This window comes from Kogia breviceps, chromosome 11 (assembly GCF_026419965.1).
Source record: "Kogia breviceps isolate mKogBre1 chromosome 11, mKogBre1 haplotype 1, whole genome shotgun sequence".
Classification (NCBI taxonomy): Eukaryota; Metazoa; Chordata; class Mammalia; order Artiodactyla; family Physeteridae; genus Kogia; species Kogia breviceps.
This window is the reverse complement of record NC_081320.1, coordinates 74,245,572-74,259,404: the sequence shown is the minus strand read 5'-3', so window position 1 is coordinate 74,259,404 and position 13,833 is coordinate 74,245,572. Positions and strand designations below refer to the sequence as shown.

General features: G+C 36.7%; 1 protein-coding gene across 2 annotated transcripts in view; it reads right to left on the bottom strand.

Annotated features, from left to right (window-relative positions):
* Positions 1–13,833, bottom strand: part of STRN (striatin) — a 107,220-nt gene that overhangs the window by 55,658 nt on the left and 37,729 nt on the right. For both annotated transcript variants that reach the window (XM_067007809.1, XM_059079297.2), the window contains exon 3: positions 6,361–6,434. In XM_067007809.1, the coding sequence (XP_066863910.1) occupies positions 6,361–6,434 (74 nt within the window). The remainder of the gene's footprint in view (positions 1–6,360; positions 6,435–13,833) is intronic.

The window sequence follows — 13,833 nt, the reverse complement described above, 5'->3', positions numbered from 1 at the left end:
AACTGAATTTCTTGGTAATGTTAAAAGTATCTGACTGGCACTTCCAGTCAAGTTGGAGTAACAGGGACCCAATTTACCCTCCTGCTTGAAGCAACTATAAATCAAAATGGTTAAGACATTGGACATCAGGCAACAGAGGGCAGCAAACCCTGAGAAAAGGGAAACAAACAGGTGAGCCTATGATTGTTCCAGCTTACTGCCTTGATAGAGTTTCCCGATCACAGCATAGGGAGGGAGAACAAAAATAATATCTGAAGAAACAGGGGCTGAAAAGTTCCAAATTTCATGAAAACTATAAATCCATAGATCCAAGAAACCCAACAAATCCCAAGCACGAGAAATACTGGTGGGGGGGCGGGGGTGGTGGCGGAACTACACCAAAGCACATCATAATAAAATTGCTTAAAACCAATGACAGAGAGATAAATCTTAAAAGCAGCCAGAGAAAAAGGTCACTCATATACAGAGGAATAAAGATAAGAATGACAGAAGAGGGGCTTCCCTGGTGGCGCAGTGGCTGAGAATCCGCCTGCCGATGCAGGGGACACGGGTTCGTGCCCCGGTCCGGGAAGATCCCACATGCCGCGGAGCAGCTAGGCCCGTGAGCCGTGGCCACTGAGCCTGCGCGTCTGGAGCCTGTGCTCCACAACGGGAGGGGCCACAACAGTGAGAGGCCCGTGTACCGCAAAAAAAAAAAAAGAATGACAGAAGATATCTCATCAGAAACAATGCAAGCAGCAAAATAAAGACTTTTTCAGACACACAAAAGCTCAAAGAATTCATTATCAGCAACCCGTATTACAAAATACGTTAAAGAAAGTCTTTAAGACAGAAGGAAAATGATATCAGAAAATATGGATGCACACAAAGGAATATGAGCACTGGAAATATATGCTTTTTATGTTATTTAAATCTCTTTGAAAGAGAACTGACTGTTGAAACAAAAATAATAATGTAGTGTATGGTTTATATATATATACAGAGAAGTAAAATATATGAAAACAATTGCACAAAGACAGAAAGGAGAGATGGAAGTACACTGTTAGGAGGTTCTCATACTACACATGAAGCGGTATAATAGCACTTAAAGACAGAACTTTAATAACTTAAAAACATATACTATAAATCCTAAAGCAACCAATAAAATAAGAGTTGTAGCTAATAAGTCAGCAAAAGAGATAAAAAGAAATCATAAAAAATACAATATTAGGGGCTTCCCTGGTGGCGCAGTGGTTAAGAATCCACCTGCCAATGCAGGGGACACGGGTTTGAGCCCTGGTCTGGGAAGATCCCACATGCCGCAGAGCAACTAAACCCATGCACCACAACTACTGAAGCCAGTGTGCCCAGAGCCCGTGCTCTGCAACAAGAGAAGCCACTGCAATGAGAAGCCCACACAATGCAACAAAGAGTAGCCCCTGCTCACTGCAACTAGAGAAAGCCCGCACGTAGCAACGAAGACCCAATGCAGCCAAAAATAAGTAAATAAAATAAATAAATTTTTGAAAACATATACTAGATTAATCCAAAAGAAATCAAAAAATGAGGAAAAGGGAGCAAAGAACAGATTGAACAAATAGAAACCAAACAGCAAATGTGACAGCTTTAAAGCTCACTGTATCAATAATCACATTAAATGTGAATAGTCTAAACATCTCAGTTAAAAGGCAGAATTTGTTACTCTGGATAAAGATATTCTATTTTTAATAAGTATTTGGCTTCTAATATTAAGTAGGAGAAACTGAAATATGAAAGATAAATAGATTTTAACATATCTTAGGGTAATATTCTCCTAAAGTAGAAATGTAAAGGTTTGGAAGTGGAACAAAACAGAAAAAATGTCCGAGGGGAAACGAATTTTTTCTGAAAAACGTTTCAGAAAACATCTGGATTGTCAGTTTCAGGAAAATATAGTAAATGGATAAAAGAATGAAGAAAGAAAAATGCCTGCTTCTTTAATTTGGATACACCACCTTCTACCCTCTCCTAGTCACTGTCCTCATCACTGTCATCTACAAATCCCTTGATAACGCTCTAAACCAGGCATCCTTCCTCTGTAACCAAACTTTTACATCATCTTGAGTGAAGTTAATATTCATGTGGGTGATCCACTTCAGCTTCTGCACAACCACCACCCTCTCTAGCTGTCATGCCTTAGATATTGTCATTTTGAAGAACTGTCACTGATGCAAACTCACTCTCTGAGCATATCCTTCAGGCTCAATACCCCTAATTCACCAGGCACTTTGATTTAGGTGGGACCTTAGATCAGGGGCTGGCAAATTTTGGCCTGCAGGTCAAATCCAGCCTGCCACACTTATTCATTTATGTGTTGTGGCTGCTTTCATGTTATGATGGCAGAGTTGAGTAGTTTCAACAGAGAACACATGGCCTACAAAGCCCAAATATTACTATCTGGCCCTTTAAAAAAGAGTTTGCTGACCTGCTCTAGGCGGTTGCCTATCCCCTTACTTTGATCCATTAGCCTCCCTTATGCCTTCACTTTCTTTCCTCTCTAGTTTTAGTTCAGGGTCTATCAATTCAACCATTCTTTTTTTTTTTTTCAACCATTCTTTTGACAGTGTCTTCATGTCCCCTTGTCTCTCCATGAATTCAACTGTTAACTATTTTCATTCCATTATCTTTTACCTAGGCTGCCAATTGTGCAGACCAGCAGCACTTCTATATAAACTTACGATTACACACCTCAATCGGACCCTTAGCTTCTCTCAATCTTACTATTTCTTAGTAAATTTGTCCTCCTGTTCATTATTATTTTAAACCTTCTCCACTTTTCTTAAACCTCTGATGTATTCTCTTAGCAGATAATCCAGTCTCATACATAAAGCTATCGTATTAAATACCCACCATCAGACCGAAACCCAAATCTACACACCTATCACCTAACTTCCTGTATTCTCTCCTGGTAACAATAAAAGACAGGCTCCTCCTGCTGTTCTCCAGCTGTGTTCAGAATCCAATCCCTATCACTTCTTCAGATACCTTCATACCGTATCTTTGCTCTCTCCTTTTTATTTGCTCCTCCTCTAAGAAACATGTCACACACAAACATACACACACACACATTCTCTCTCTCTCTTCCTTGACCCCATGGGTCCTTTCAGCTATTTCCCCCTAATCCCTCACCTTCACCTCCACAATGTAGGCTTCCTTAAAGCTTACTACACTTAGTCTTCACTTTCTACGCACAGTCTTCATTTCTGCCCTCCACTCTCTCCTAAAACTGCTCACAATAAAGTTCCTAGTGACCTGTGTGTCACTAAATCCTAGAGATACTCTTCAGACCCCTGGCCATTAATCAGTAGTGCTGAAGGATCCTTCCTTCTGGAAACCCTCTCTTCTCTTTGTCTCCATGCTCCTGATTTTCCTCCTACCATTAAAATAATCCTCATCAGTTTCCTTTTCAGGTTTCTATTCTTCTACCAGTTTTTTAAATGTTGCCATTCCTCAGGGCTCCATTTTAGACCCTCTTCTTACTCTGCATAAGGTCCCTGGCTGAGCTCTTCCACCTCAGTGGCAATGAGTGTCATTAGTACTAGATGCTATATGCTCTCAAATCTACATATTAAACCCACGTCTCTGGCTTGAGCTCCACACTCACATGCTCAGACATGCTCACATGTCTACTAGCCATTTCTGCTTGATGGCCTAACAAGTAAATCCAAAAGTGAACCCACCATCTTCCAAATGTACTTCTGGTCTAGTTTTTAAACTAGAAATGTGGGAGTCATCCTTGATTCTCCCCTTTTTAAATCCCTTACATCTAAACAAGAACTAACTTCCTGCAGATTTTACTTCCTAAATATTTCCTGAATATACCCACTTCTCTTCAACTGCATTGTTAGTACCCTTTTCAAGGTAACCTTCCTCATTTACCCAGGTGGCTGCAAAGTCCTCTAACCAGTCTCCCCATCTCCAGTTTTACTCCTCTCTAACCCATCTCCACACTGCTGTCAGCGTGATCTAAGAGCAAATCTGATTACAAGAGCCCTGATTAAGACCCTTCAAAAGCCTTCTCCTAACTCTTAGTTAATCTGCACTCCTGGTTAACTCTCTAGCTGCATCTAGAAACACTCTTTCCCTCTCCCCCTCTACTAACTAATTATTTTGTTTCTCAAATGTGGCAAATTCTTCCCTCAGAAACTTTACTGCCAATGCTCTGCCTTTCTTCTACCTCTCATTCAACAAATATTTAGTCAGTCCTCTTTCCCTGGTTAATTCTACTTGTCTTTCAAATGTCAACTTCAAATATCACTTTCTGCAAGAAGGCTTCCTTGATCACTTACAACTAGATTTGGTTCTCCTGCTACTGTGTTCCATAACACCTATTACTTCTCCATATAGTTTTACTGTAATCACTTTTTTCTTTCCTCTTCCCTGTAAAAATCCAACAGGGTACTATATTTTTATTCACAGAATTTGATTCTGGCTCTGACACAGCATTACATATTTCATATTTAAAAGTTGAACAGTAGTTTGAAAGATGGACAGATGGAATGATACTAGGTATTACATACTAAGAAAATAAACCTAGAAGTTAGGAATTATTTCCAGAACTTTCCCCAGTTTACAGATAAGGAATGGAGCAACCTCAGAGAGACCTAGTAATATCACAGGTATTTAAGTAATATCACAGGTATTTAAAGTGTTAGGACAGAGTCAAACTTACATGTATCCAATTTCAAAGCCAAACTTTCTACTGAGCCACATTCTTTACTTATAAGCATTTTGTATATACTGCAACTAGGCCTTTATACTCCTAAATCGATATCTAAAAATTAGGAAACAAACATGTTTATGTAAAAGTAGTTATTAAAATCACTCCTTTGGGGCTTCCCTGGTGGCGCAGTGGTTGAGAGTCCGCCTGCCGATGCAGGGGACACGGGTTCGTGTCCCGGTACGGGAAGATCCCACATGCTGCGGAGCAGCTGGGCCCGTGAGCCATGGCCGCTGAGCCTGCGCGTGCGGAGCCTGTGCTCCGCAGTGGGAGAGGCCGCAGCAGTGAGAGGCCCGCGTACCGAAAAAAAAAAAAAAAAAAAAAAATCACTCCTTTGATTCAGACAATGTACTTTTAGGATAGTTTTCAACAAATAGACTAGATTTAAAAACAAGAAAAAAAAATTTTTTTTAATCTAAGTGCATCTCAAGTTAAAAGAAGAGACACCAAAGTAACAGAACAATGGAAAAAAAAACAAAGAAAAAAAATGTCAGTGATCAATTGGTATTGCTCTAAACGTCAGGGATTCAATATTCAGTCGTGGAAACGTGTTAATTACATTACTACACTGAATTGAACTATAAAACTGGCAGCACATTCAGAATAATTTTCTTCTTTCATACACTGTCAAACACAGGAACAGTGTGGAAAAATGAGAAGAATTTGAATTTTGGAGTCAGTGGACCTGGGCTCAGATCTATATTCCCATTACTTAATAGCTGTGTCACTGTGAGCAAGTTTCTCCACTTCTCTGAGTTTAAATTTCATGCAGGTAAAATGAAAATAATATTATTTTTATTGAATAACTATATTAAGAATTAAACATAAAGCCCACAGTAACCAAGGAAGGTATTTCAGTATGTGATAGTTATATCAGACATTTGATCCAGGAATTTAACCTGACATCATGTCAAAAACACACTCATCTGAAACATGGTGATAACTTTTCAACAGTTTTTCTTACTTTTTCCTAACACCTCCTAATAAGTCAATTATATTCCTTAGTATCTTTACAAGTACTATTTTTGTATTGTTTGATGGGGTGATGAGGAATATAGGAGAAGGAAAAAGAAGAAATAGCACAAAAAGATAACAAATGTTTCAGCAGTTAAAAGATGTTCTGGTTACAGAACATCCTGTGGGTTAAGTGCAAAACAATTTTGCACCTGAAATTGAGGGATCAGACTTAAAGGATGAGAAATTCTCTTGTACTTAAAGAAGAAATCTCCTACCTCCAGAGTTTCTACCCTCTCTCTCAGGATTTCAAGGGCATGATGTACTTTGTATTACATATCTCAAAGTTCTCATAATTACTGGAGGGACCCAGCAACACACAGTTATGTTGGTGCATGTTACCCCATGAATTCTGATCCTTCCAGTAAGTGTAGAACATAAGCAGAAAGTGGGGAGCTAAAAGAATGGGGAAGAGGGAAACAGAAGGAAGGTGGTAGAAAATGATCTAAATGACACTTAGTGATTAGTGCACAAAGATAAGTAGGTCAGAAAAAATAACTAATATGCAAATAATTAGAAATTAACTTGCAGTTATAAATACTGTTACTACAAAATACTAGATATTAACTTCTTTTTAATCATTTAAACTTCCTTTAAAATTAGCTTACCAGAATCATAGCTTGGAGGCTTCATATCTCCCTGATTCAATTCTGTTCCATATTTCAACTTGTGGTATTTAGCTCTACCAAAGAAATGAGAAAATACAAACCATCTTAAAACATATTTAAATGAACTTCAAGATATGTAACAGGAGTAGTCATCAGTATGCAGTAGTCCTGACTAACTATCAACAGTTCAAAGCCTTCCACAGTGTCAAAGTCCTAATACAAAAGCGCCTGCCATTATTACTTTGTTGTTGTTATACCATCAAGTCTTGTTATAATAAATAAAGGAATAACACTGAGAATCATAAATCTAGTTTCTATAGTTATAAATGAACCAGATAACATTCTAGTTTCTGCAGTATTCAAATTTTCTTGATGACTGCCAGAGTACAATTCTATCAAAAGCAGTAGATAAGTTTGGATTGTGAAATAAACTTGAGAAAGACTAATCATTCTCAAAATTGAGTTTCTTTTGTTTTGTAAAAGGGTCATTCATAATACCCTGCATTGTCAGGCAATTATGCTTTGCCAAGTATGCATTAGAGTAAACAATCCAAAGGAGGGAGGGGGAACCAGCCTAAATCATCAATGTTGAATAAGACATTCTAGTAGGAATAAATATATTTTTTAGTAGCCAAGGTATCTTTTGCCTTTTCAGGAAGAACTGTGAACAGGAATACCTTCTTTTAAAAGCTAACTAGATGTTATTATCTCTGGTTTATCCAATTTAACCATCCCCAATTTAACCATCCAAGACCAAAAAAATAATCCAGATAAGGTAAAAAATTTAAAGGTTAACTAAAAATGGCCATACTCAATGTATTTGTATATTTTGACTTGTTTGCTTCCCCAAAATAGAGGCTATTACAATAAATATTCAATGTAATAAGACTGGGATAATAACAACAATAATAATTTGAAAAACCAAAGTAATAAAGAAGGAATAAAAGGGTAACCAAATAGCCAAAATTTGAAAGTTATTTTTTTCTTTATAAAAGACTAAGCACTTACTTTAACGTTTTTATATTTCAAGAAAAATATAAAGAAAATGAAAATTATTTGCTCGAATGTGTAAAATACTGGAATCCTTCATATTACTTTGCAATAATTATTTTGCAATTACAACACAAAAAAAAATCAACATTTTATACAGAGGGGAATCCTAAAACCTCTGAAAGTTACAGATAGCTGATGTTCTATTTCTTAAAGTAGGTGGTAGGTACATGAGTATTTTTTATATTAGTCTTTATATGTTTTGCATATATATGAAACACTTTGTAATAATATGTACCCATTAAAAAGAATAAAGAATCTTTGTGTGCAAATATGGGATTGATCTTTAAGCTTAAGTAAAAAAACAAGTTACAAAATACTCTGTGTGTGTGTGTGCATGTACACCTCTGTGTGTTTTTTATATGTGTGTTATGGTTTTTAAATATAATTGTCAATCTTCAGATTTTTTAGAAACACACTTCATCTACCATAAGACAAACTAACAATACCTCCTATAAGGCAAAATAGCAATTGAAAATAACTGGCCTGAGGACAGAATAAAAGTAGCAATAAAGTTTTATGGAGTTAACTTATGTATTTTTGTTTTACATATATATACATATTTATTTATATATACACACACACACATATATATAAATATACACACATAGATATATGAGGAAAACATTTTCAAACACAAAATACTGCACTATAGTGCATTCTAGTGGTCTTAGGAAAAGCTACAACAGAGCTTACAGAAAAGGGAATAGAAAACATTCTATACAACATATGTAATAACACACTATGAACTAACATTTCATAAAAAATTAGATAAAGACAAAATAAGTAAAGAACTGCTGTGTTTGCTACAAGCTGTGCTCCCATGAATCAGGGTCTCCCTAGTGAATTGTTAAGTTCACTGAAAAATAATTTACTCACAGAACTCAACTTAGTAACATTCCTTTTGAAGTCAATATGCTAAAATATCTTCCCACTCATATTGCTTCCCATTGTTTTAACACTTCATTTCACTGTTAGCAATACTCTTGTTCCCTAAGCTTTTTCTGTCTAAATTTGACTGACTGCAAGTTAAATAGCAGATCTCACGCCTAAGAACTCTACATTTGATACACAGCTAGGCCTCCCAACTGGTCTTTACTGGATAAAACAGCATTAAAATTACATAATTATAATATATTAAAGAAGTCCCATTATAGCTTTGTTTCAAAGTCAATTATTATATATAATATGCCTGGAATATAACACAGCATTCCAACCACACTTTAAACATTGATACTTAAAAATAATTTGATTAGAAATTGAGTTATTTGTAGTGAGATGGATGGACCTAGAGTCTGTCATACAGAGTGAAGTCAGAAAGAGAAAAACAAATACCGTATGCTAACACATATATATGGAATCTAAAAAAAAAAGGTTATGAAGAACGTAGGGGCAGGACAGGGATAAAGACACAGACGTAGAGAATGGACTTGAAGACACCGGGAGGGGGAAGGGTAAGCTGGGACAAAGTGAGAGAGTGGCATGGACTTATATATACTACCAAATGTAAAACAGATAGCTAGTGGGAAGTAACCGCATAGCACAGGGAGATCAGCTCAGTGCTTTGTGACCATCTAGACGGGTGGGATAGGGAGGGTGGGAGGGAGACGCAAGAGGGAAGAGATATGGGGATATATGTATATGTATAGCTGATTCACTTTGTTATAAAGCAGAAACTAACACACCACTGTAAAGCAATTATACTCCAATAAAGATGTTAAAAAAAATAATAATAATTTGATAAAATCCAACAAACTGTTACTGAATTCTTATGACATGCCAGGCACTGTACTGGCTGGTGGGAATAATGTGCAGCTTGTAGTCAGTTAAGGATAACGGCAAGGAGATAAAGAAGAGACAGAAATGTAAATAAATAACTCTAGCACATGGTGGATAAGAGCTATGAGTTATATCAAATGTTATACAAATTTAGATAAGGGATTATCTAATTCTGTCAAAGGTCCTGACAGTAGTCAAGGAGAGCTACCAAAAAGAAGGTGACACATGAGATTTCAGCTAAACCTCAAAACCTATAGTTCTACAATCAGACAAATGGACTGATGAAGAGGGTATTTTGGTCAGAAGGAACATCTTAAAAGTGGAAAAAAATACACAGTGGTGTGTGTGTTTGTATAGGACTAGAAAGGAGCCTGGATGTAGAAGGTTTTACTAAGAAGAACTCTGAAATTAGCCAGATATTTTTAAGCAGGGATATAACAACTGTGTTTAGAAAACGAATCCCATGGACGTGGAAAATTAATCAGAATGAGAAAATGTATTAGAGGCAAGGAGGACAGTTGGGTTTTTACAGTGGTGCAGACACAAGAGATATGTGGAGCAAATGGAAGAAATGTTTCAGAATTATATTTTATATAGTGTTTGAGGTTCTTCAGTATAGAACTTCCTGAATAAACCTTAGGTTGTGTGTTCTTGGAAAATTATATGTAAATTTTCTCATTTTGTAAATTTTATCACACTTTAAGGAATGCTTTGTTAATCCACTGCTAGGGGCTTCCCTGGTGGCACGGTGGTGGGGAATCTGCCTGCTGATGCAGGGGACGCGGGTTCGAGCCCTGGTCCGGGAAGATCCCACATGCCGCAGAGCAACTAAGCCCATGCGCCACAGCTACTGAGCCTGTGCTCTAGAGCCTGTGAGCCACAACTACTGAGCCTGCACTCTGGGGCCCGCAAGCCATAACTGCTGAAGCCCACGCACCTAGAGCCCATGCTCTGCAACAGAAGAGACAACCACAGTGAGAGGCCTGTGCACCCCAACGAAGGGTAGCCCCTGCTCGCCTCAACTAGAGAAAAGCCTGCACGCAGCAACAAAGACCCAGTGCAGCCAAAAATATAAATAAAATAAATAAAATTTTTAAAAAATCAATAGCATAAAAAAATCCACTGCTAGGTGTGTAATCCTTCTTTAATGTTAAATATTCAGTTTTACTTAACTTTGGATCTTTTTAAGTGGGACGACTTAGAAAATCTGTAATACAGCAATTCAAAACCATGATCCTTACTTAGGTTTTTACAATTTAAATGACAAGATGTCTGGAATTTGCTCTAAAATAGATTGAGATGAAGCAAGATTGACAAAAATGTTAACTGTTGAGGCTTGGGGGTGTATATAGAAGATATTAGTCTCTGTACACCTATGTTTCAAATTTTCCTCAATTAAAAAAAAAATTTTTTTTAAATTGGCTTACGTGTCAGAAAAAATAACTTCAGAATCAAAGAACTGAAATGTTCCAATTTTTTAAAAATTCCTTTGCATTAATTAAAAATAATTTCACAGTGAAAAGAACTCAAACGTTTAAGAGCTCTAATCCACAGAATTTTTTTTTATTCCTTAATTTATTACACTTCAGTGGTGCCATTACATCAGGAATAATCTCAAATCATTCCATGGACTTCCAAAGATACAAAATCACGGACACTTTTCCAGGAGAATCCCTTTAAGTTAAAAAGCAAAAAACAAAAAAACAATCTTCCCTAGACCCGCCACTATCTCTCTTTATCTTTTCTGTTTTCCAAAGTCAAACTACTTGAAAAAATAAACAACTCGAAAAAATAAACAACTCTGTCTCCTCTTTATCTACCCTTCTCACCTCTCAGTCCCCTGTGATCTGGTTTATGTTCCTGCTACCTCACTGAAGCTTTCTAGCAAGGATACCAACAAGCGCCTAACTGGCAAATCCAGGACTATTTTCAGTATACAACTTACTTGAGATTTGTTTGGCATTTGCAATTGTCAAATTCCCACCTGCTTTAGCTTGCTTCCAATATACTGCTCTCTCCTTCCTTCTCTACCATTCTTTTGTTGGCTCTTCTTCCTCTGTCTTTTCCTCAAACATTTCCATTTCCTGTGGCTCCTGCTAGTAATCTCTTCTTGTCCCACAATATTTGTTCTGTTTGTTTCAGAGTTCTTATAATTTTACCCACAATATTGATGATTACCAACTACACATCTCTAGTAATGAGTCCCCCTCCCATAGTGGCTTTTCAACCCTAATTCTTTATCTTTAATTCACTTGATAATTTTCAAACTTCTCACTCAAGCCAGAAACCTGGGACTCATTCTTGAATTATCTTTCTTCCTCACCCCCTATACCAAATCATCTCCAAATTTTATGCATTTTTTTTCTATTTAAAATGTTTCATAGGGAATTCCCTGGAGGTCCAGTGGTTAGGATTCCAGGCTTTCACTGCCAGGGGCACAGGTTCAATCCCTGGTTGGGGAACTAAGATCCTGCAAGCCACAAGGTGTGGCCAAAAAAATAATAATAAAAATACAAACTAAAATAAAATGTTGCATAGTGGCTAACTCCTCTATTCTAGCAGCTACTACATTATCATTTCTCATCCTAAACTATTACAATCTTCCTGCCTCTATTAACAAATCTTTTCAGTCCATCCCCTAAATTGAGGTCAGGGTGATCTTTCTAAAATCTATTTTAAACTATTCCATGCTTAAACCTTTCAACTGCATGACAACTAAATTCAATATGTATTCCTAGATTGGATCCTGGACCAGGAAAAAAAATACTACAAAGATCATTATCAGGACATTTGGTAGAAAAAAGATCATCAGCGGAACATATGAATATGGGCTATATTAGATAATAGAACTATATCGACATTAAATTTCCTTAATTTGATAATGAGCTGTAATTATTTAAAGGAATGCCCTTGCTTTTAGAAGATGGTCCCTTAAGTACTTAAGGGCAAAGGGGTATAAGTCTGCAAAGAAGTAGCAAAATTTTCAGGGAAAAAAACAATGAGTATATAGAGAGAACATGATACAAAATGTTGTCAACTGGTGAATCTGGGCGAAGGGTATATAGTTCCTGCAACTTCTATTTGTTTGAGATTATTTTAGAAGAAAATGTTTTTAAAAGCTTGCAGTGTAAGATAAAAGTTTGAACTCCTTAGTTAGGCTCTCCACGATCTGGTTCTTGCCCATCGCTACCATTATTGCTTATCAATCACAATTAACGCCTTACCCTCCATACACAGTAATCACAAATTTCTGAACACACCAAAATGCTTTGTTCCATGTCAAACGTATTTTCTCTACTGCTTGAACCTTGCCCATCTGGCAAACACCTTATTTTTTATGATGCTGTTCAAGTCTCACCCCTGCTAATCACACCCTCCTTTCTACTTTCACTGCCTCCAGATCCAAACAACCACTCCCTTCTCTGTGACCCCACTGTATCCTGTGCTGACTTCTCCCACAGCACCTAACTTACTGCACTGTACTTTTGTGGTTTCCAAGTCTGTTTCCCACTACTCTAGGCCCTGAAGGGACAACGTTTGTGACTTGCTTCTTCCCAATTCCAGAACAGTACAAGTTGGATGTATAGATTAATGAATATGTTAATGAGAATGGGCGCACACACACATACACACACACATATACACCGTATCCTTTGTTAGTTTAATATTTGTATATTTTAATTTTTCTGATTTACAAGATAGTATAATGTACTGGTAAAGAGTAGTACAAGCTTCAGAATCAGACAGACTGGAGGGATCTGAATCACAGCTCTACTGTAACTCTGCAACTCTACGTAAGTTACTTAGTTTTTAAGCCTCAGGGGCTGGTACATGGTAGTTAATAAATAGTTGCCGTTATTAATGTTATTACACTCTCGCTTTGATTATGCCTATCATTTAGATTGCTTAAAATCTCAAATATTCCCAAATTACAATGTTTTTTTCCCCACCATCTCCCCAATACAGCTTTCAGTCAACCTCTCAAGGAATGAAAAGAACCACCAATTTTTCACTAAGAGGTCAATCTGTTTTCAACCTCTTGTGTCATTTAAAGATCCCACATGAAGGTAAATACAACTTCTAATAAACTTTTATCTATTTCTTGATATCCATAAGTAGCATCTTCTAAATGGTAGAAGATGCTTCAAAAAGCTGAAAAGGGCATGTGATCAAAAACAAAGCAAAATAGAGAAATTCAATATCACTTAACAAGTACTCAATAATCTAAAATAAAGAACTGTCTTACACTGCTGACAAAAAATTCCAAAGACCATCCACTAAAGCAAACAAACTTAATTCATATGAAAACTTCCAAAATTCTCATCCATGACCTATTGTCCTTTACTTGTGAACGAAGTTTAGTTCTTGAATATCTTAGACAAAAGCAGAATAGAAAGGTAAGATTCACTTCTGGAGAGATATGAATAGTTGATAGCAAAGGATCAAAATACCAAAAATGTCTATAAAAGGATTCTTAACACAGTCTGCCAGAGTAGGTTTCTTCCATAAAAAGTACACCAAACTGAATAATACTAGATGATAAGGAAAAGGGAGTAAGTATTATAGAAATTTCCTTTACAACTCAAAAACTATTTCAATTCTATAAAGAAATAGATATCAACAGTTCAGGAAGTACATACATTT